This window comes from Aegilops tauschii, chromosome 3 (genome assembly GCF_002575655.3).
Source record: "Aegilops tauschii subsp. strangulata cultivar AL8/78 chromosome 3, Aet v6.0, whole genome shotgun sequence".
Classification (NCBI taxonomy): Eukaryota; Viridiplantae; Streptophyta; class Magnoliopsida; order Poales; family Poaceae; genus Aegilops; species Aegilops tauschii.
The window spans coordinates 575,886,198-575,910,623 of record NC_053037.3 but is presented as its reverse complement, the minus strand read 5'-3'; the positions used below and the strand labels follow the sequence as shown (position 1 = coordinate 575,910,623).

Below are 24,426 nucleotides of genomic sequence, written 5' to 3'. Positions count from 1 at the left end.
GCAGCACCGGCAAGGCGCAGTGCTGCCACCATGGGTGAGGGCGGCGAGCGCATCCAGTAGCGCAGGGCGACGGAGGAAGGAGGTCCAGGTGAGGGGGTGGTGGCCGACGGGCGGGAGGACGTTTAGGAGACGGGGAGCGGTGCCCGCACTGCTCGCACAAGCTGATTCACCGAAGGAAAGAAGGAGATGGGAGGAAGACCACGCGTGCAAGTGTCGAGAGGGTGCTGCAGGGAGGTGACCTCACCGACGATATGAGGGAAGCTATTCCGTTTGCCGCGAGCGCCGGTTTTGCTGCAACGGGCGAGCGTCTGGGAGGAAGAAGACGAAAGCGAGGAGCGTCCGCGTAAATCCTAGGTGTTGGGACGCGCTAGATCTAACAGCTGGCAAGACGGCACACCGGCGCCTAGCACCCACATAAAACTAAACAGAGATGATTCTACAAGAGTGTAGCATGTTGATACTGTGATTAATTTGGTAATATAGAATAGATTAGGAATAATTGTAGCTTGTTTTATACTTGAAATTGATCATGTACTCGTATAGAATAGACTATGAATTATTCTAGCTTGTTTTATACTTCAAGTTGATCATGCACATGTGGTTACAACGCTGCATCTGGGGTGGCTTGTCCGTGTTTTTTCGGTCCCGCCCGTCCTATGTTTGTATGCGTCCGGTGTGATCCACCGTAAACGTGCAGCTCCGTCGAATTTCGTCAAGATATACGTGCATCTTTACCGTTCAAGCAACGGCCTGCTGTTGCGTTGCCCCGTCGGATTATAGCGTCACCGGCCCGCTGCTGCACAGAACCGTGCGCTGCATCGCTGCTTCAGTCAATAGCATCTCGGCATGCATTCCACACCGGCGCCCCGAGGCCGTCCCCGTTGTCGCATGGACCCACGCACTACTACTGTGTAGCCTCTTCGGGCCGTAGCACCGAGGCACCGACCTATGTGCTGCGCTGCATCGCCCCTTCTGGCAATAGCGTCATGGCACGGGGTCCATGCCGCCGCCTCGAGGTCATCCCCATTGTCATATCGGCCCACGCGCTACAACTGTGTAGTCCCTTCGGGTCGTAGCACAGCGGCACGCGGTCCACGCCGCCAGACGTCCCGGCCGCGACCCCGACCCACGCACTGCCGCTGCATTGCCCCTTCGGGACGAACAGGGCCGGCCCTGGGGGGGGGGGGGGGGGGGCAGGGGGGGCGGCCGCCCCGGGCCCCCACAAGGTAGGGGCCCCCACCCAGGTATGTACTAGGTATATACGTATAGCAGGCTGTAGGACCATGTCAAACAAAATAGTCAAAGCCTTTCACGCACACGCACAGAATCGCAAGAGATACGAGCAGCAGCGGCAGGATTAGCGACATGCGCGGCTAGCGGCTTGATTAGCGATTGCTTTCCTTCGTCCTCCACGTGAAAAAAAAGACAACAATATGCGGCAGGATACTCGACAATTCGACCCGTCTCATCATGCAGGCTCTCAGCCCTAGGGCCTAGGCCGCCGCCCGCCGTCGCCGACACGGCGACACCGCGACACGCCGTACTGCAGGTCTGCCCACTCCCATCTGGCTCTTGCTAATTTCTAATTCTCTTCTCCTAATCTCCTTCCTAATCCAGTTCACAGCTGATTTCAATTCAGGGGGCCCTCACGCTTGGTCAATTGCTCATTGCTCTCCGAGTCTAGGCGTTGTAAATAGCACACGGACTGACGCAGAACCAGGTATATTATATTTGCGTTTGGGCGTTTCCTTGATGCGTATGTGGTACTGTTCAATAATTGATGCAAAAATTACTTTTTCAGGATTGTGTGTTAGCATGCCTCCGAGAAACAGGACATATGCATCGGGTAGTAAAAAAAGGAAAAAGAAGAAGGCCGTAGATACATTGGTACAATCACAGCGTGGGCATCTGCACTTATATTACAAGAGTACTTCCACTACTTCGATAAACCCAGGTGATGAGTTGGCGATAGTTGCCATAGAGGAAGAGCAACAAACTAATGTGAATTCAGAATCCGATCAGCAAGAAGAAAATGTCGAAACCAACATCGACGACAGCAATGTAAGTGGCTCCGAGAATGTAGGTAATTCATCGGATGCATAAGAACAGTCTCCTAGTGTTGATGAACAAGTCTATACTCCTGATATTTATGATCCAAGAAATTGGGATAATCTTGACAATAAAGCAAGAGATGTATTAGTTGAGAAAGGGCCAATGAGAGAGGAAGAGAATAAAATGGAATACCGTGTAGATGATGCAGGAAGACATTTTTCCTATGCTCACTATCATAGGAAATTAAGCAATGGAGAGAAACATGATAGAAAATGGCTAGTTTATTCAGAAGGTGTTGACAAAGTTTTTTGCTTTTGTTGTAAGATCTTCAAGTCTAGCAGTAGCAGGAGTCAGAGTTCCTTAGCACATGATGGATTAGATCATTGGAGGCACATTAGTGAGAAGCTTAAAGAACATGAAAATAGTGTTGATCATATTAATAACATGAACAAGTGGAATGAATTAAGGATTAGACTACGGAAAGAGGAAACTATTGACAAGGACTTGCAGCATCAAATAACAAAGGAGAAAGAACGTGTCAGGCAAGTTTTGTTAAGAATAATAGCCATTGTGAAATATCTTGGTAAACGCAACTTGGCTTTTCGCGGAAACAGTGAGCAACTTTACAAGGATGATAATGGTAATTTCTTAGCTTGTGTTGAGATGATTGCAGAATTTGATTTGGTAATGCAAGACCACCTTAGACGTATCCAGAACAAAGAAATTCATTATCATTATCTCAGTCATAAAATTCAGAACGAGTTGATATCTCTTTTGGCTGCTGACATCACATGTTCTATCATAAAGGTTGTTAAAGAGGCCAAGTATTTCTCTGTTATCCTAGATTGTACCCCTGATGTCAGTCATCAAGAACAAATGACTTTTTTAGTTCGTTGTGTTAATTTGTCGGATGGGAGAATAAAAATTGAGGAGTACTTTCTGGGGTTCTTGAAGGTGGATGACACTTCTGGCTTAGGGATTTTTAAAGTACTGCTTGAATCTATGGAGACTTTTGGCTTAAATATTAATGATATAAGGGGTCAAGGATATGACAATGGTTCTAACATGAAAGGAAAATACCGAGGGGTACAATCTAGGTTACTTGATGTGAATCCAAGAGCATTATACATGCCATGTGCTTGTCATAGTCTTAATCTCACTCTCTGTGATATGGCAAAAACATGTGAGAAAGCTGTTTCATTTTTTGGAATTGTTCAGCGCATATATATATTATTTGCTGGTTCTACGAAAAGGTGGAATGTTTTGCTTAAACATGTTCCTAGTTTGACTGTGAAATCATTGTCTAACACTCGCTGGGAGAGTCGAATCAAAAGTGTTACAGCAATAAGATATCAAGCCATTGAGTTAAGGTCAGCTTTGTCTGAGTTACGTGATGCTTCTGACACTGAACCTAAGGATAAAAGCGACGCAAAAAATTTATTTGATGCACTTGGTCGCTTTGAGTTTCTAGTTGGTATGATTATCTGGCATGATATTCTGTTTGCTGTAAATAAAGTTAGCAAGATGCTGCAATCGTCAACCATGTGTATTGACTCTGCTTTGAAGCAAATAAAAGGTATAACAGAATATTTTGAGAAGTACAGAGATGATGGGTTTTCTTCAAGTTTGACCATCGCCAAAGGTATTGCGACTGAAATGGGAATTGATCCCGTGTTTCCAATGAAACGTCATGCTAAGAGGAAGAGACAGTTTGGTGAAAGTGATTGTCAAGAAGAAATTCTAGAAGCTGAGAAGGCTTTTCGTGTTAAATATTTTTTTGTTTTGGTTGATATGGCGGTCACTTCTTTGAAGGATAGATTTAAAGAACTAATGGTGTTCAAAGATATCTTTGGATTTTTATTGAGCTCGGGCACCCTAGTCATTAAGTGATAATGAACTTGAAGAGTGTTGCACAAAATTTGCAGAAACATTCTCTCTTGATGGTTCATCTGATGTAGAGGTATATGATCTTATTTCTGAATTGAAGATTATGAGATTCACTTTGCCAAATGGCGTAATGTCTGCCATGGAGATTTTTGGGCATGTTAGAGAAGTTGATTGTTATCCGAATATCTCCATTGCTTATCGCATCTTATTTACTGTGCCTGTGACGGTCGCATCGGCCGAGAGAAGCTTTTCAAAGCTGAAATTGTTGAAGAATTATTTGAGGTCAACAATGACTCAAGAAAGGTTAAATGGTTTGGCTACATTATGCATCGAGAAGAAATTATTGGATGAGATTGACATCGACCCTATCATAAGCGACTTTGCATCGAGGAATGTTAGAAGACATTTTTAAGGTATTATGTATATTTTTTTATACGCATACAGATTTTGGATTTAAGTGTTACTGATTATATGTGTGTGTGTGTTTTTAGACAACTATATATATGCACACGTATATTACAATGGCTCGTATATTAGGGCCCCCAATTTTAAGTTCGCCCCGGGCCCCCGAAATCTCAGGACCGGCCCTGGGGACGAAGCTCCGCAACACGCGGTCCACTATGTTGTCCCCGTGCGTTGACTTCTACGTGGTATGCGTTGTGCCGCCTCCCTAGGCGTGGGAACGCCACCGTCCACACAAGGTCTTCGTCATGTTGTCGGGTTCTTCCTCGCCACTTCGAGCACCGTCGCCGTGCGTCTACTTGCAACCAATGTGGCCCCCACGGGCTGCCTCATATTCTGCCGCCTACTGCGTTGTCCACTACATCGTCTTCATGTAGCGTCAGCTCATCGCCAGTGTCACCGTCATCTTCCCCGAGCATTTCATCTACTCCGCCATAGCCATACGCAGTCCTTGATCATGCTCATCGCCGTGGACGAGGTTGACTTGTTCCTTCATGCCCTACTGCTCTTTATCTTTTATATCCTAGATCGGCTATCCTTCTTACAATGCCCAGTTTTGCCACAGTCACTACCACAAAAACTTGGTTTGCCGACGGCCAAATTTATGCCGACGGCACCCGTCGGCATAAATGGAGCTATGCCGACGGCCAAGGGCAGGCCGTAAGCGTAGAAAAGCCGTCGGCATAAATCCATATATGCCGACGGGGCCGTCGGCATAGACGAGGCCGTCGGGACCGCTCGAGATACGCCTACGGGGCCCGTCGGCATAGGAGCAGCCGTCGGCATAGCCCTTGCCCAGATACAAGGTCAGCGCTGACCGTTTGACGACGTTGAGCCTACGCCGACGGGTGGTAACGGCGGCCGTCGGCATATCCGTGCCAGCCCTATGCCGACGGCATAGCCGTCGGCATAGACCTGGCCCATACCCCTCTGCCACGTCATCGATCCATGTGCTATGCCACGTCATCGATCCGTGGGACTGCACCTCCGTGTGTGCACAGATATGTCGACGGCCTAGCCGTCGGCATACATTTATTTAGTTTTATTTTAAATTTTGCTTTATACTACCTATGGCAAATATATGCCTACGGTATAGCCGTCGGCATAGGCCCCTCTGCCACGTCATCGATCCGTGTGCCATGCCACGTCATCGATCCGTGGGACTGCACCTCCGTGTGTGCACAGATATGCCGACGGCCTCGCCGTCATCATACTATTTTTTTATTTTTACTTTATTTTCTCATTTTTACTTTATTTTAGTTTTTGTTTTGCATAAGATAATTATGCCTTATCTAAAAAAACATACCCTGATTGTATATCGATTCCTTCCCGTTACGAACGTCGCTATCGCCGTGTCACGGAGGGGGGAAACGGTCGACACGGAGGGAATTCTAGTTGGTGGGGGATTCGGGGTGTAGCTATGTCACCGAAACATCGCACGGGTCCCGATGCATATGTGAAAGTGTTCAGGCATGCGTAGACGCCCGTCTTGGGGCTCCGCGGTGTGCCCCCCCTGCACGCAAGGCAGTGCCGCCGTCACTTGGAGGGGGGCACACCCCGGAGACGCGTGCCGCCTCTTGGGACATGCCACCACACCACCCCGCATGTATGAGGGCCCGGTGCGACGCTCAGGTGGCATTGCTACCCCCCAGGGCCCCCGTCCCGCCTAACCCTGTAGCGTTTGACCACGGGATCTAGCCCTTTGACTTTGCACGGACGGGCTTTGAGCAGTGGACCTATCCACCCGGTTGTGTTAGGTCAGTCCATAGGAACACTTTGGAGCAACATCCGGGCCAGACCCACGGCAAGATCCCCTCCGTGTAGACCCGACGCGCCCGTTTCCCCCTCCAGGTGCCGGCGACGGCGCCGTCCGTGAGGGGGCACACCCCGGAGACGCGTGCCGCCTCTTCGGACATGCCACCACACCACCCCGCATGTATGAGGGCCCGGTACGACGCTCGGGTGGCATTGCTACCCCCCCAGGGCCCCCGTCCCGCCTAACCCTGTAGCGTTTGACCACGGGATCTAGCCCTTTGACTTTGCACGGACGGGCTTTGAGCAGTGGACCTATCCACCCGGTTGTGTTAGGTCAGTCCATAGGAACACTTTGGAGCAACATCCGGCCCAGACCCACGGCAAGATCCCCTCCGTGTAGACCCGACGCGCCCGTTTCCCCCCTCCAGGTGCCGGCGGCGGCGCCGTCCGTGAGGGGGGGCACACCCCGGAGACGCGTGGCGGCTCTTGGGACATGACACCACACCACCCCGCATGTATGAGGGCCCGGTGCGACGCTCGGGTGGCATTGCTACCCTCCCAGGGCCCCTGTCCCGCCTAACCCTGTAGCGTTTGACCACGGGATCTTGCCCTTTGACTTTGCACGGACGGGCTTTGAGAAGTGGACCTATCCACCCTGTTGTGTTAGGTAAGCCCATAGAAACACTTAGGAGCAACATACGGGCCAGACCCACGGCAAGATCCCCTCCGTGTAGACCCGACGCGCCCGTTTCCCCCCTCCAGGTGCCGGCGGCGCCGCCGTCCGTGAGGGGGCACACCTCGGAGACGTGTGCCGCCTCTTCGGACATGCCACCACACCACCCCGCATGTATGAGGGCCCGGTGCGACGCTCGGGTGGCATTGCTACCCCCCCAGGGCCCCCGTCCCGCCTAACCCTGTAGCGTTTGACCACGGGATCTAGCCCTTTGACTTTGCACGGATGGGCTTTGAGCAGTGGACCTATCCACCCGGTTGTGTTAGGTAAGCCCATAGGAACACTTAGGAGCAACATCCGGGCCAGACCCACAGCAAGATCCCCTCCGTGTAGACTCGACGCGTCCGTTTCCCCCCTCCAGGTGCCGGCGGCGCCGCCATCCGTGAGGGGGGCACACCCCGGAGACGCGTGCCAGGCGTTTGCACCCGCCACAACACTTCCAGACTTGTGAGAGGCCGCCTACGCAAGATTTGGCGGCATGCTAGCCCCCGGAGGCTGCCGGCCACAGTCGTAGACACGCGAAGAGCAATCCGCATAGAGGGAATTGTTCAGATACTACTCCATCACGAACAATTATGAAAAATTACCATCAGTCCTACAGCACATGTGCCCGCCTCGTGTAAAAAACTCATGATTTTATCGCGCTCCGAGTATTTAATAATATTCACGCCGCATTGTTACCGCAGAACGTCTACTACCGTGTCATCGCCGTTCGTGAGGGGGGGGCACCCCCCGGAGACGCGTGCCGCCTCTTCGGACATGCCACCACACCACCCCGCATGTATGGGGGCCCGGTGCGACGCTCGGGTGGCATTGCTACCCCCCAGGGCCCCCGTCCCGCCTAACCCTGTAGCGTTTGACCACGGGATCTAGCCCTTTGACTTTGCACAGACGGGCTTTGAGCAGTGTACCTATCCACCCGGTTGTGGTAGGTCAGCCCATAGGAACACTTTGGAGCAACATCCGGGCCAGACCCACGGCAAGATCCCCTCCGTGTAGACCCGACGCGTCCGTTTCCCCCCTCCAGGTGCCGGGTACCGGGTCCCATACAGACGGTAAACTAAGAATCTAAAAATGTAATAATTGATTTGATTAAAAACTCCGGTATTCATCATTGAAAATGTACAATTGTTGTGAACCTTTTAGTGCTCGGGCACCAGGCCGGCTGCCCGGGCACGCCCGGTGCCCGAGCACTGAAAAGTTCACAGCAATTGTCCATTTTCTTTATATAAGTCTAATGAATACCGGAGCTTATAACGTATGGATTAGTGAACTATTTAAACAGGTCAAAATGCTTTTCCCTCGGCGAGGTGGGACTATTTTTTCAAAAAAAAGTAGTTGCCATCTATGCCGACGGCTAGCCGTCGGCATAGGCCTCCCATCTATGCCGACGGCCGGGCCGTCGGCATATGTCCACGTTATCCACTCCCCCCGGGCTGCTGACATGTGGGCCGAGCCTATGCCGACGGCCATGCCGTCGGCATAGGGCCAACCTTATCCCCTCGGCCACTCTCCTCCTCCACTCATTTCTCTCCCTCGCTCACCGCACCCGACCCCGACCCCTACCGCCGCCGCCCACCTCCTCCGCCGCCCGCCCTGAGCATGCCACCGCCCGCGCCGCCCCGAGCACGCCGGCGCCCGCGCCTCCCCGCTCCGACCCGCGCCGCCCCACCCCGAGCCCGCCGCCGCCCGTGCCTCCCGGCCCCGACCCCGAGCCACCCCGTCCCGACCCCGGGCCGGCCGCCCCGCCCCGACTCCGCGGCGCCCCGCGCCGGCCCCGCGCCGGCCGCCCCGCCCCGCCCCCCCTCCGGCCTCCCTACCCCGACCCCGCGCCGCCCCGCCCCGACCCGACCCCCCTCCGGCCTCCCCGCCCCGACCCCACGCCGGCCGCCCCGCCCCGACCCCCCGCCGGCCTCCCCGCCCCGACTCCGCGCCTCCCCGCCCCAACTTCGGCCGGCCCTCTTGAAGGTGAAAATTTTATGTATTTTTTAGTGTTTTTTAGTAATTTTGTAGCTAGTTAGATAGGTATTTAGATAGATATTTAGATAGTTAGATACATAGTTAGATAGATAGTTGTATACATAGTTAGATAGGTAGATAGTTAGATAGTTAGATAGATAGTGAGATAGGTAGTAAAAAAATTTGGTTAGATGAGATGCTATATGTTGCATATCTTGCAAAAAAAATTCGTTCGATGAGATGAATCAATGATTATGACGAATAGGTGATAATGATGATGATGAATATGTGATGACGATGATGAATATATTGTTAATGTTGTCAGTTTTTTGCCTACATGATGCAAAAATAAATGAATTCATGTTTAAATGTTTTAAATATGCTCTATTAGTTGTGATGTTCTAAATTTTTGTCGCGATGGAATTTGCAGGCTTTGTGGTGTCGATGTGATGATGTTGCTATTTTTTTATACTCATAATGATCTTGATAAAATAATTGAAGACAAAATTTTGAAACTTACTAAGATGTGATGATCTTGCTAAAAAAATGATAGTCACGATGATCTTGTTAAAAGAATAGAAGACAAAAGTTTGACACTTGACTGAGATGTGATGATCTAAGTTGTTTTTTCGGTGGAATTTGCAGGCTTTGTGGTGTTACATTTCACCGGAGTGGCCGTTGTCCGACGCGTTGGTCCCTGAGCATCCCTCTGCTGTTCGACTACTTCCTCTACAACGGAGGGTGAGCTACAAATCCATCACCTCCTTTTTCATGTGACTAGATTTCATTCTCAAGTCAACTGGCGTAACCTAGGCGTCTCCCGTCCGAAAGGGTTGCATCGATAAATATGCATTCAATTGCATATTTATCACCGCAGCTCTTTCGGATTGTCCAGCGTTTTCCACGGACAGCCCGAGGATGTGTAGATTGGGTATGTTCTCCATGTTCTACCCCATTCTGAGACAGGATTTCGGCGGTGCCTCCCCATTGTTCTCCGGAGCACATTCTCTCGGCTATTTGCCGAGACATGTATCTGGAGAACAGCGGGGAGGTGCTGCCGAAATTTTGTCTCGGAACGGGGTAGAATGGAGAACGTACTCAATCTACACATCCTCGGGTGGGATTAGGACCCATCTTTACCTATTAGAGATGTAGGTGGATTAAACGCGGTAGAAACTGAAAATTTGATGTGATTAATTTAAATGAATCCTTAATTATGTTGTGTGGCTTGCAAAAAAGCAGAGGATGGCAGATAATCAGTGGATGTACAGTGGTTTTATCCGTCGGAATCGAGTAACATCAGAGTGGATCACGAAAACCGATGTCTATTTGAAGGAGATATTCCGTCATCCAATGAGAATTATCCCACCATGCCCCTGTGCGAGATGTGCCAGACGTCACCGTAGAAATCAGACGGACATGAGTGAGCACCTTCGCACGCACGGATATATGCCAAACTTTGACATGCCCCCGATAAACATAGCCGAGCAGGACCGTGGTAGAGAGGAGGTGATGCGACAACGCATCGATGGATATGAGGACGACGGGGTCAGGGACATGCTAGATGATGTCATTGTTGCAGAAACGGGAAATGCGACACCTTCAGAGAATGAACCGGAGGAGCCGGAGGCAACCGCAAAGGCCTTCTTGGAGGTCTTGGCCTCGTCGAAGAAACCTCTTTATGTGGGTGCGAAAATATCTCAGCTGGATGCCATCTCGCAACTGATTGCAGTCAAGGCTGAGTACGGCTATAGCCAGAAATGCTTCGAAGCATTCTTGGAAGTATGGGCTAACAGCCTCCCTGAGGGTCATGAACTGCAGAAAAGCATGTACGATACAAAGAAAATCATGAAGGCACTCTCTATGGATTATGAGAAAATAGATGTTTGCCCGAAGAATTGCCTTTTGTTTAGGCACGAGTATGCGGATGACAAGTACTGTAGGCAGTGCGGTTCGTCTCGATACATTGAGGTGGTCGGTGAGGATGGTGAGAAAAAGCAGCTAACCATCCCCGTTAAGGTTCTACGGTATCTTGATTTTATAAAAAGATTGCAGCGCCTTTTCATCACGAAGGAGTCTGCCAAAATGATGAAGTGGCACAAGGAAGGTATAAGGTACAATCCAAAAAAAATCGTACATCCATCGGAAGGGGAAGCATGGAAGTCGTTCGATGAAGAATACCCTGAGGAAGCAGCTGAGGCTGGGAATGTCAGAATAGCCATATCAGGTGATGGGTTGAATCCATATGGTATGTCGTCCAATCCATACAGCTGCTGGCCCGTGTTTGTAATTCCGCTCAATCTTCCTCCCGGTGCCCTAATGCAACGCAAGACCATGTTCTTGTCGCTCATCATTCCGGGGCCTGATTATCCGGGGAAGCAATTGGGTGTGTTTATGCAGCCGCTGGTGGATGCTTTGCACCATTCTTGGTACTTTCCGGCGTTGACATACGACCGGGATCTGCAGAGAAATTTCTTGATGAAAGTTTGGTTGCACTATTGCATGCATGACTTTCCCGGCTATGCTCTATTCTGCGGATGGTGTACAAGTGGGAAGATGCCATGCCCAGTGTGCATGCAGGCTCTGCGAATGATTTGGCTGAGTAAGGGTGGCAAGTATGTAGCCTTTGACCTGCATCGACAGTTCCTCCCTCCAGACCATCCAGACAGGGAAGACAAGAAGAACTTCACGAAAGGCCGGGTTGTTCATGAAGTAACCGAGATTCCAACATTTTCGGGGGCAGATGTTCTTGCTCAGCTAAAAGCTCTCCAACCTAAAGTCAAAGGCAAAGGCAAAGCCAAAGCCAAAGGCTTCGAGGGATATGGTGAGACGCACAACTGGACTCACATTACCCCCTTCTCACAGCTTCCCTATTTCAAGGACCTCAACTTCCTTACAATATCGATGTGATGCACACCAAAAAGAATGTGGCAGAGTCCCTTTTCCACATGATCCTCAATATTCCTGATAAGACGAAGGATAACGTTAAAGCTAGAGCCGATCAACAGAGAATTTGTGATAGACCACGTCTGAACATGAAGCCTCCCACAGGCGGTCGAAAAAACTGGTTCAAGCCAGATGCTGACTTTGTCCTTAAACCGCCAGAAAAAAGGAAGTACTTATCTGGCTGAAACACATTTTGAAGTTCACCGATGGTTATGCATCGAATATAAGTAAGGGAGTCAATCTTTCAACGGGCAAAGTGACCGGCCTGAAGAGTCATGACTACCATGTATGGATTGAGCGGATAATGCCGGTGATGGTTCGAGGCTATGTCCCCGAGCATGTCTGGCGAGTGCTTGCCGAGCTAAGCCATTTCTTCAGAACGCTCTGTGCTAAAGAAGTAAGTAAAGACGTGATTGAAAAATTGCATAAGAAGGCACCGGAGTTGATAGTCAAGCTAGAGAAGATCTTTCCGCCAGGCTTCTTTACACCGATGACACATCTCATTCTGCACCTCGCGAACGAGGTATTGTTGGGGGGGCCTGTGCAGAATCGCTGGCAGTACGGCCCTCAGAGACAGAACAAGCATCTCCGACAGAAATGTGGAAACAAAGCTAAGATTGAAGCTTCCATAGCTGAGGCAGTTATCCTAGAGGAGGTGTCGGACCTCAGGACATCATACTATCCAGACCACGTTCCCCATCTGCATAACAAGGTGCCTCGATACAATATAGAAGAGCCGAATTATCAACCCAAGCTCCATCTATTCAACGCGCAAGGTGGGAGGGCTGGGGCCTCGAAACCTTATAACATGCCACGACAAGAGTGGGAGGACCTCATGTTCTATATCTTGCACAACATCAGGGAAGTTGAGGAAGTGTGGATGAGGTAATACCACTACACCATTCCTTTATGTCTTCCACATCATCATGTTTTATGTTCACTTAGTCCCGGTTTAACACCGGTTTTCCTTTTTTTAGTGATTTCGTTCAAGAGGAATGGACGGGAATGAATCCTCCTACTGAGGCGGAGGAACTTACTCTTCTCCGTCATGGAAACCCTGGACGTAAAAAATTTGTTGCTTGGTTCATGGAGAAAGTAATTGTCCACACTACCCTATTAAATACCTAGTTCAACATTTATTAGTTAACTAATGCACGCAACAATTTCAATTATACTTGTAGGGAAAAGATCCGAACATATCTATGGATGATGAATTGAGATGGGTTTCCATGGGTTTTGACCCTGCCGTCATGACATGTAAAAAGTATGATGTGAATGGGTATCGCTTCCATACAGAGGATCACTAGAACAGCCGGCCTGATCCCAAAACTATAAATACCGGAGTGTACACCCCCGGTCAAAATTCAGTAGACTACTACGGAAGGGTACAAAATATATACGAGATTAAATTCCACCAGGGGCGCGAGACCCTAAGTCTGCCTGTGTTCAAATGTCGATGGTTCGATCCGCGGGAGGGGGTAAAACATACGCCTTCCATTGGTTTGGTCGAAGTTAAACCATCAACCGTCTATGCCGGAGCCGATCTCTTCATTGCAGCTACCCAAGCTACACAAGTATATTATCTGCCTTACCCATGCCAGAAAGAGTACCTAAAGGGTTGGGAAGTTGCGTTCAAGGTGTCGCCACATGGTAAGCTACCGAACCCGAATGAAGACGATTACTACAACATTAACCCCATGACATACGAGGGAGTGTTCTATCAAGAGCAACCTGATGATGATGATGTGGTTAGAAACGATGACGCTAGACCATTGGGTGATGATGATGTGGATCCAAACGACGACGAAGCACGGAATGATGGTGAGACCATTGTCAATGAAAATGACATACTTATGCTAGAAAAGTTAAACGAAGACGCTGACGACGAGGAAGAGCCTCCACCTCCGTCAGACAACGAAGATGATATGATTGATAGTGATGATGAGACGGACCGAGAAAGAGGTTACAACAGTGATGATTCATATGGTTTCTAGCAGATGTACGTGTCAAGTCTTTTTTTCTATAGTTTAGGAATATGCCTTTTATGCATTTTTATTAATGTGTTTATTATCATGCCTTTTCCTTCATTTCATTAATTTACTAATTGGTTATTCTCTTTTCAATGCAGGTTCGTGGAACATGGGCAAGGGGAAGGCCGACGGCGTGGGTTTCCTACGCAAGGTCGTTGGCCTGCCTAGTCGGAGTGGTCGAGCACGTAATCCTCCCCCCGGCTACTTGACGATGACTCCTCACAGGGAGGTCGAGGGAGAGGTGCCCCTAGAGGAGGAGGGGGCGGGGGGGAGAGCCCCTAGAGGGCGAGGTGGTGGGGGGAGAGCCACTACAGGGGGTCGCGGCCAGAAAGAGCGCACCCTCACCGACTTAGGGGTGTTGTCTTTGAGGCCATCCTCTAGTGAGGCACCCTCCTCTGGTGAGGAGGAGGAGGAGGACGAGGCAGGCGAGGAGGAGGAGGTTCGGGATGGGGCCGAGGAGGAGGTGGAGGAGGAGGACGAGGAGGAGGAGGATGAGGAGGAGGTTGGGGAGGGGGAGGCAGGCGAGGAGGAGGGTGGTGGCGGGGATGATGGTGCTGGCGGGGAGGGGGTTGACAACAAGGGGTGGCTGCGTGGTAACGCAAAGCTACCAAAGCAGGTTCCTGCTACTGAGGAGCAGAAGTGGCTCATTGAGCCCACGGGGAAAGAGTAAGTGCCACTTTATAATAATTTCATTATTTTGCTTGTCACATGCTCATTCCGGTTGTTATTTATTTTGCTTGTCACATGCTAATAGTTCATTCTTTTGCAGCAACTGGATATATTCTAAAGGGGTCCGTATTCCCAACGGCCTCATCACCGTCTTGCTGAAGTTACACTGGCCGGGGTTGTACTGTCCGGATCCAGTCAGGCACCCGAACCATCGGGTCTTGGCCACGAGCTGGGAGCACTAGGAAGCGGCCCTCCACGCGGACCATGGGACCCATGCCAAGGCCGTGATCACCACTTTCTGGGTGAGTTCTCTTCAGAAGCACAAGTCCATTCTAGTTTCATGAATGATTTAACTCATGGCTTCTTCCATTCTTGTTTCGTGCATGATTGTAGAAATTCTATCGAGTTCTCCCGGAGCACAGGGCCAGAGCGGACCAGATCATGCTACGCCAATGCAAGAAGAAGGCCCGCCAGATGCAGTACGAGGTGCGCTATGTGGCCATCTCGACATACTACCACGACTATCTTGGTGTGAAGATGACCAAGGAAGAAGCGTGGAGGATGGGCATTACCTTGGAGAGGGACGAGTTCTTGGCGGTAAGTATAAAAGATTTTTCATTATGCTTTCATTACCTTGTGGTACATTTCACCGTTTCGTGTTGACATGCCATTATGCTTTTATTATGTAGGTGTGTCCAAATTGGTGTTATGGAAAAGACGAGTCCTGGGCGGCATTGGTGGATCTTTGGTGTGATGAGGCTGGAGCCTGGGCGGCTATGAGAGTCAAAAACAAGGCTAACCGAGGGAAGGAGGGAGTACATGCTCAGGGAAACCGAAACCACTATCTCCACAAGGCAGTTAATGTATGACTAACCCCATTAAACATTCTTCTTCTTCTATTTACCATTACTTTCTTATGTATGACTAACCTCTGTTTGGTGGTGCAGGAGGAGAAACTGAAGCGGCCGCTCTCACACATGCAGGCGTGGGAGATCGCCCATACGCGGAAGGACCCCAAGCCTGGCGAGCCCAAGTACTACGGCAAGAAGACCGCGCATAGGAAGAAGGCCTACTCCGATGGGTATCTGGCGTTACATCCTGACACACCTGACCCCATTGCGGCGGATCTGGATGAAAGGGTGGTGGTGGGCATGGGGCCAAAGGAGCACGGTCGGGAGGCGGTTCTCGATGCTGTGATCACTCCTACTATCTCCTACACACAGCTCCGTCGGATCGACCCGACCCTGAGCCAGCGCACGAGCACGCCCATGAGCATTGCACCGTCACTGTCCCTCTTTCAGGAGCAGCAAACTGTAAGTATTTTCCCTTTTATCTTCATTGCTCCCTTTATTTTCCGCATTTAGTAGTTTTATGAGTCTCATCATGTCATACTGTAGGCCTACATGGAGTACACACGCCAGGAGACCATGGCGTGGCACGACCGCCTTCATGCATACCATCAGCAGAGGGATCGCGAGATGCAGCACGCTTTTCAGGAAATGGCGGCCGACAGGTGTCCTCAATGGCCATCAGCAAAGGGTCCTCCAGCACAACCAGTGCTGCTGACCTTTGAGGAGTTTGTGGCACAGAACGCTGGCCCCTCGCCGGTTAGTTCATCCCCAATCAATTCACCCAAAGCATGTCATGCCTTTCAACACAGTCTTATATCCCGTTAATATATCTTTTCAACATCCAGGGAACAGGTGGATCTACCGTTGGCGGTGGTCTTCGCAGCACTCCCGAGACACGGAGCTCGACCACTCCGATCCACGGAGGCGGAGGCGGACGTGGAGGCGGTCTTGGCGGTAGCGCTGCCGCTAGCAGTGACGACCTGGGCTCGGCGGTCTTGGCGGTGACGACCTCCGCGGTGCTCGACGTCCTGGCGCTTAAGCCTTTCGGGCACATTGTGGCGGTTCTCGATGCTATGATACTTATATGCTTGTGATGTTTCTTATCTTATTGTTGTTTGTGAGATTCTTATATGCTTGGTGGTGATGATACTTATATGTTTATGCTTTGCGATGCTTCTTAATTATGATGTGTGATGATGAATTTGTTGTGTGATGCCGCTCCTTATTGTTACGTGATGCTGCTTCTTATATATGTTGTTTGTTATATATGCTGTGTATATTCAAATGAATTGAGCTGAAAAGAAACAGAAAAAAGAAAAAAAAAACTGGACAGAAACTATGCCGACGGCTTGGCCGTCGGCATAGGCCTGGCGTGAGCTCCTAGTGGCCGACACGTGGCATGTCTATGCCGACGGCCTAGCCGTCGGCTTAGTTTGAAACTTGCCGACGGCTAGGCCGTCGGCATAGACCTGCCCCAGGAGCGCCCAGTTTCTGACACGTGGCATGTCTATGCCGACGGCCTAGCCGTCGGCATAGTTTCAAACTAAGCCGACGGCTAGGCCGTCGGCATAGACATGCCCCATGCTGAACGGCGCCTCGCCACGTGGCGAGAAGCCATTGGGCAGTACTTGACGACGGCCGCCGTTAGGCGATGACGTTGCCGACGGCCAGGGCCGTCGGCATAGATGTACGGCCACCGTCGGGATAGGGTCTATGCCGACAGCTTTGCTATCCGACGGTCATCCTGGCTACGCCGACGGATATTTTGCCGATGGCGCTATGCCGACGGGGGCCGTCGGCATAGGCCTGCCCCGACGGCTAGTCATGGCTGGGTGCGATTCCGGTAGTGAGTGATTGCATTTGCCCTTTTTCTTCCTGTCGGAGCCACACGATCCATGCTCCTCACATGATATGCATCCATTCAACCTCTTGGCTTCGAGGGACTGGACCCACAAGACAGTGAGATGCATGGCTTGTAGCAATATGGTTCCGTAAAAAAATCAGCTCCCTTGCCAAATTCCTCTTCCTCACACATGTGTTGCCTTCACAATCCTGCTCCTCCATTGACTCTGCAGTCTCCAAAACATGCAGCCGAAGTGCCCAGCCGTCAAATCAGCTCCCTGCTCGTACCTGGTGCCCACACATAGTCACACCTTTATTTGTTTGCTTTATTGCTTATTTTATTTTTTTCCGAAAAGGGGGGTCTCCCCGGCCTCTGCATAAGTTGATATAGAAGAGGGTTATCCTCTTTATTGCTTATTTAGAATTTAGTTTGGCATTTCTGGTATGTAGAAACTTATGTACCTGAAGCATCTAGGGGCAACAAACTGTTATCATGCTTCAGATGAAGGCACTGAATTTTCTTGGTTGGATGTTGATATAGATGTTTCCTTGACCAAACGCTTCAGTCAATTCATCACCAAGGAACAGTTTATTTTGTCTTGGCAGAGTTCTCCAAAGAGCAGGAAACATTGGTGAAAGTGGGATCTCGCAAAAAAAAACATTGGTGAAAGTGGGAATAAATTCATTACTTTGACTTTTGAGTACACATAATGTTGTAACTATTTTTATCCACCTGTAGAGAATTGCCATGTGGAGAACAAGGATGGATGAGAGAGAGCTGCATTTTCTTGTAGGAGGAGTTCTAAGTTGTAATTGTTCTCACTGTGACTTGTACTTATGTAAGTATTACTTAGGATGGTACTTACGTAACTGGAGCAGTAGTTCTAAGTTGTAATCATATTTTTCTTCCTTCTCATGCTCACCCTCATGAAAGAATCTGGTGTTCTCACCCGCAGAGAGCTACTCCAGTCGATACCACTGCCGCCTCATCAATTCTTTCCGATCTCGACGAGATCTTCATTGATCTTTAATTCTGCGTGAAACGGCCCCATCCTAGCTGGATTACCCCTCAGGCGTTCTAGCTCCTTTTTAAATTCTTGAATTTTTTTAGGGGATTTAAATTCTTGATTAAGTGTGGCGGCCTAAGGGCTATGGCTGCAAGGCCGAGGCGGCAGCTGGGGAGGCCGAAGTTGGGCTGCTGGAACCACGTTAGCGGGGCTAGGAAAGCTAAGGCGCTGGAGGGCTACCGTGAGATTTGTTAAAGGGAAAACAAAGGGCGTTGTTTTGCTGTAGTACAAGGGTGTCGGCTCTCTGTTGCGGATTTCCTAATAGACGCTCACCTTCCCCACCCCACACACCAGCTAAGCGCACACAGCAAGCGCCACAGATCCACGCCAGGAAGGACTCCATCGGCTTCTCCGCCTCACCTCTCCGCAGTAAGCAGAGCAGAGCAGAGCCCAGGCAGGCAGAGTAGGGGATGAAGCGCGTAGTGGGGAGCCCGGGGACATGGAGCGGCATGGCGCTGCGGCTGTCGCAGTGCGTCTTCGCCGCCGCCTCCACCTTCTCCATGGTCTCCGGCTTCGGCTACTCCAACTACAGCGCCTACTTGTACTCCCTCCCCTCCCCTCCCCCCTACTACTAATTTATTTCCTCCCCCTTCCTGTGTTTTCTTGCGAATTCATGGAGCATCACTCAAGTAGCATTGGCTGTGGGTCTGTTGCGTTCGATCTGGGTTTGGTCGTTTGGAGGACAAGGCCGGTGTGTGAAGTGAAACCAAACCCCAAGTGGTTGGAGTCTTTCCAGTGTCTTGGTCTTAGGTTGGGTGAGTCTTACTCTTTATTTCAAGAGAAACTTTGGGGAATAAAGTAGAGACAAGTTGGTTGGGTGAATTTAGCATAGGCTTGCAAGCTGAGCTCGCCCCAACAGTTTCTACTTTCTAGGCTTAACACTTAGAAGGGAAATCCTACACTTGGAAGATGGAACCACTTCATAGTTCATACACAAAAGGCTTGATCGTGTTGTTGGCGAATACAATAAATTTTCCTTCAGCATCATGACATACAAATCACTGCCCAATTTTTTGGGTAACACTTGGATTAACTTCTTAAAGTACATTTGCTAACCAGTACATCATGCATACACAAGTATCTATCTACATACGGCAGAATTAGGAGGCCTCCACCAACTTACTCATTCGATAAACTTCGAAACATATCTCCATGACTACCTTCAATGCTCTCAAAATTAGTAACTGGTGTTTGTCCGGTCACCCACCCAACTAGTAGCAAATATATGGCATCACTGGAGCAAAGGAAACGAGACTTCATTCGGTGACTTCCTTATTCAAGTTTTAAGACGGTTTTATGTAGTAGATTTTGTTCCATTGCAGAGTTCATGCCTGTTTATAGGACCACAAACTCGACATCGTACATGTTTATGTTCAATTGTCGATAATCTGGGGAGTTTACTTGAACTTGAGTGTTCTTTTTCATAAAAAGAGCCGATTGCTCTGTTACCGTCTTTTAATGTTTTCTATGAATGACTAGAGATACAATTTTTGTCTGAAATGCGAGCTGCAACATTTTAATTTTCCAGTGGTATTGGGAATCAGAATATTGGACATATTTTCTTTTGTGTATGTGTAACGAAGCCATACATTTTTCATTTAATCCACAGTTTTTCCTCCCATGCATTATAATATTTTTTAGAATTGTTAAAAGTTAGGTTTTATAGGTCAACATACATGTCTTGACTGTATGCTGGTGTGTGCCAATTATTTATATTTTTCACATCAAGTTCATGCCATTGAGACTATGAACTGCATAAAGTCTTCAATTTCTTGACTACTCTTCAGAACTGCTTGGGCAGGAACTCAAGTGTGTTTTGTCGACATCATCTAACGAGTGTATTCTGGTGTCCCTTCATTTCAGCTACATGAATCTAGCGTTGATCCTGCAGCTGATGTGGAGTTTGGGCCTTGCTTGTAAGGATATCTTTGCTCTAAGGAATAAAAAGGATCTTCACACCCCGGATAATCTATTGATCATTGTTATGATTGACTGGGTAAGCCGTTCACTTTGTCTCTTCTATTGTCCATGAGCTACGTCTGAATTTACTGAAGTCATGCACTGAAGCAATTGAACCCAGATTTTTTTTTATCATTAGTTCTTACGAAAAAAGAAATTCAGGATAAGTGCAACTCATGCTTTTCTATTGGCCAAGTTCTTGTTCTGCCTCCCTCTAAGCCTTAAAGAGATTTATTTGGCAAAGCGCTCCATCAAACTTTGCCGATGAATTGTCCATTTGAGCAATAAATTTTACCAAAAAGGCTTTTGCCCCGCTTTATATATAAAGCAATGATCAACCACAACCAAGTACAAATGCACACCACCACAACACACGCACACACCCAAGACGGGATACATATAGGCGCTGAGCGCAGCAACACCACCCCTAGCACTAAAAGAGCAACCTAGGGTCCTCCACCGTGAACACCACCCCTAGCACTATGACGAACCGAGGGCTCCAAGGCGGCGCCTTCAGGAAGGTTACGACACCAGAGCGCCGCCACCGCCCGACCCGAGGGTCAGAGTTTCCCCTGGAGCAACACGACGGGCAATGAGAGCCGCGTCGACGCCTTCAAGAAGGGAACGAGCTTCGCCGCCGCCGGTTGGTCCGAGGATAGATCAGGTTTTCACCCTGGCCAACACTCAACGCCACCGAACACCACACCCCGGCGACCACGCCGCCCACACATCCATGGCCACCGGGCAGCACCAAGCCGCGGGCTCTGCCCATGAGCACCGCGGTACCACCACCAGGGCCGCCGCCCCGGCATCCAAGACCTTGACACCACCTCACCCGAGACTTGCCGCTACCCCAACCAAAGATACGACCGGAAAGGACCCGCCTTTTGCATCCCTAGACGGCCGCGAGTGCCGTGACCCAATAGGCCGGCCCAAACTGGTCTCCATCGACCCGTCCTGCTGCACCGGGCACGAGACGAGCTCGGTCCTGCCGCCGGGCGTGAGACGAGCATAGTCCTGCTGCCGGGCGCAAGACGAGCTCAGACCTGCTGCTGGGCACGAGATGAGGTCAGTCCTGCTGCCGGGTGCAAGACGAGCTTGGTCCTGCAGCACCGGGCGCGAGACGAGCGATGGACCGCGGCTAGTATCGGGCCGACCCTTCGGCGGAGGTAGCGCCCGGGCGACGGGGGAAGGGGTCGAAGGTCGACACAGACCGCCTACAGACGGGCCGACGCCAGACAAAACCAGCCACCATCGCAGCCGATCTGCCACCACCACAACACCAGCGCCTCCACGCCCTGGCCAGATCCACCCGGAGCCCCGCCACCCCGCACCGGAGCAGTGGAGACACTAGCCGCATCACCACCACCTCATCAGGGCCGCCGCCCACCCCTGCCAACGCCAACCCTCACCATCCACCGGAACTGGGCAGGGAATCCCAGATCCGCTGCCCCCGCCAACCACCACCATCCAGAACAGGGCAGGGGCCCAGATCCGCCGCCAACGCCAACGCCCCCGGTGGCGGCGAGGGAGGGGGTTGAGGCGAGGGGGTCGGGGAGGCGGTGCTAGGGTTTCCTCCCGGGGGCACCCGCGGGAGTGCCTCTGGGAGGGAGGGATCGCCTGTGTTATTAAAAGGGCGGGGGGGGGGGGGGGGGGGGGGGGGGGGGGGGAGCAATAAATTTTAACAGCCAAGGCTATAGTTGATCAAAGGTTCTTTTTTCCTGTTATTAGAACTAATGGCTGCCATTACATCTCACAAGCACAGTCCAGATACCCCGTGAAATCAATTTTATTACTCGAGCCGTTCTTGGAATCTTGAGCTAGCAAAGGTCTATCTGAGTGAAAACATCAATTGTGAATGCATTGCAGGTCGTGGCGATTTTCATGTTCTCAGCAGCCTGTGCCTCCGCGAGCCTGACAATTTTCTTCATGTGGGACACGCACTTATGCGGGGAATACTCACGGCTGGCCTGCCGGCAGTTCGGGCTTTCGGTTGTCCTGGCGTTCATCACGTGGTTGCTGCAAGCTGCATCCTCTTTCTCCGGATTCTGGCTACTGGTTTCGTTCTTCTAGTGATCTCACGTGCTCATAATCTCCGTCACGTCAGGCTAATTGTCAGTCAGGACTCAGGAGGGTAAATCGGTTGAAATGTGCTCGGGACACTTGCTAGATATATTTTATTTTATTTTTTTGCGGGGGCACTTGCTAGATTTCAGTCGTGGGCACGCATCCTTCATCACTTGTTAGATAGATGGATTGTTTGTTTAATAGTAGCTCATCTTTATTCTAGGAGTTGGTTATGAGCCCCTTGTGGTGGAACTACTGTTTAGATGATGTGGGATGCTGGGATCCTTAATATGAAGAGTAATATATATGGAGATAAGTCGCCGTCGAAGGTACCTGAAAAATGCTCTAGTTATTGTGCAATGGAATTTTATCTCTTCAACAAAACAAAAAAGAGAGTGGAATACATTTTCAAAAGGAAGTTCAGTTTAGTCCTGCTCTATAGTTTCAACCTGGTTCATAAATTCAGAAGGAAGCAATATATATTCATTGACAGAAAAGTTTAGATCGTAGTTTGCAGCAGCATCCATTAAAAACAGCATAGCAACTAATCGATTAATATAATTCCCAGCATAAAGGTATTCAAGGCCTGCACAATCTTAAACTGATAAAGGCGTACTAGATTTATTTGAAAGCATATTACAAAAATCCAACAGCTCTTTCATGCGTTCAGTTCATCACCAGTCTAAAAAGGACATGTTGGTGACAATAGAAAGTACTACTACTCGGTCCAGCAAACATCGGGAGTCTCACTAACTGCATGTGAATAGTACTGTAGTAGAGTGATCCACAGCAATCACTCCCAATTGCCTTGAAAAGAAGTTTGTGCTCAAGACAAATCTTCCAAGAAATTGACAGCCAGGTCCAGGTCCCAGTAATGTGGACAATTATGCACACCGAACCCTGGGAAAGGTGGGCTGCCTCACCACCAACTGCAGCAGCCCAGTCAGCCCAGTTTCCGTACATTACACCCCCCTTGCAGATTGGGCTTGGCCCATTTACTTTATTTCCTTTTTTTTACTTTCAAAAAAATGGTGAGGGAAGTTGGGATTCGAAGCACAAACCTGGTTAAGTTTGAACAGCAGTAACCAACCGGGAAATGTCACCTGCTGTGCTTTATTACTACTTCATCTCCATATTGTTGTGCGACAAAAGTGCAGCACTTCCATGGCCGGGTTTTCATCTGTTTTTTTTCTTTTTTCCCTTTTTAAATTGGCAAAAAATTATAATTTTTTCAATTTATCATAAATTATTGATTTTTTTCAGATACGTGAAAATTTTCTTAAATTCGCAAAGTTTTTTATAAATTGGCAATTTATCTTAAATCCCTGATTATTTTTCAAATTCACAAACTCTTTCCAATTTTTATTTATTTTTTTAGTATTTCTGAACTTTTTTAATTTGTGAATGGATTTTGAAAGCAGGGACATTTTGTAATATATTGAACAAAATTTGGAAAAGAGAACATCTTTTGGATCTGTGAACAATTTTTTGAAACGGGAAGAACTTTTGAATTCTGAACAAAATTTGACAACATCAACACTTTTTCAAATTTATGCAACTTTTTTTGAATTGTGAACATTTTTGGAATTTTTTATCACTGATTAATAAATGTAACCTTTTTTTGAAATGCGGTCCCTTAGGGCCCGATTCATTAAAAAGGTCGAAGAGAGTTGCCCAGTAAATTAACGGAAAACCGGTGGAAAACCGTTACAACACGCCGGCAAAAACAAGGCCCACGGGGCGACCTGGCAACCCACACAAGAACGCGCACACGCCGTCGAGGAGAAGAGCGTCGTCGAGATTGCAATCCGGTGTCATCGTCATCACACTTTCGCGAGGGCGACTCCGACTCCACCATCAACTACCAACGATGTAGCCTTACCGCAAACAAGCGCCGAGGCCTCCGCAGGTCCATGCCAAATAGTCCACCACACGCGTCGACGACCAGACAGCTCCGACTCCGTCGACGAGCATTGCCGGGGGGAAAGCGTTGGGCCTCCGCCGAGTCGGTACCGGAACCGACCACCCGTCTAGTGTCATCGTCATCGCGGATGTTGAGACTGGAGTGACTGGAGTGTTGCGGATGTTGTGACTGGAGTGAAAACCGGTGAAGTTTCTCAAGCAAGACAATAGCCCTTTGTGCCGAG

General features: G+C 49.5%; 1 protein-coding gene and 1 long non-coding RNA gene across 2 annotated transcripts; both read left to right on the top strand.

The window, feature by feature from the left end:
- Positions 1-14,943: 14,943 nt before the first annotated feature.
- LOC141021064 (uncharacterized) lies at positions 14,944-15,619 on the top strand. Its single transcript, XR_012181072.1, has 3 exons — positions 14,944-15,090; positions 15,183-15,356; positions 15,477-15,619. It is a non-coding gene; the product is annotated as an uncharacterized lncRNA (long non-coding RNA).
- A 2,884-nt stretch (positions 15,620-18,503) lies between these two features.
- LOC109751197 (CASP-like protein 5B3) lies at positions 18,504-22,620 on the top strand. Its single transcript, XM_020310088.4, has 3 exons — positions 18,504-18,794; positions 20,117-20,249; positions 22,082-22,620. Exons 1-3 carry the CDS (start codon positions 18,664-18,666, stop codon positions 22,283-22,285), a joined length of 468 nt encoding a protein of 155 aa, XP_020165677.1. The 5' UTR covers positions 18,504-18,663; the 3' UTR covers positions 22,286-22,620.
- Positions 22,621-24,426: the final 1,806 nt, after the last annotated feature.

What these genes read in the sequence shown, in the direction of transcription:
- LOC109751197 (XM_020310088.4), top strand. Translation starts at nt 18,664, where the DNA reads ATGAAGCGCGTAGTGGGGAGCCCGGGGACATGGAGCGGCATGGCGCTG. An exon ending in TCCAACTACAGCGCCTACTT is followed by an intron (nt 18,795 to 20,116) that starts GTACTCCCTCCC and finishes CCTTCATTTCAG; the next exon opens with CTACATGAATCTAGCGTTGA. An exon ending in TCATTGTTATGATTGACTGG is followed by an intron (nt 20,250 to 22,081) that starts GTAAGCCGTTCA and finishes AATGCATTGCAG; the next exon opens with GTCGTGGCGATTTTCATGTT.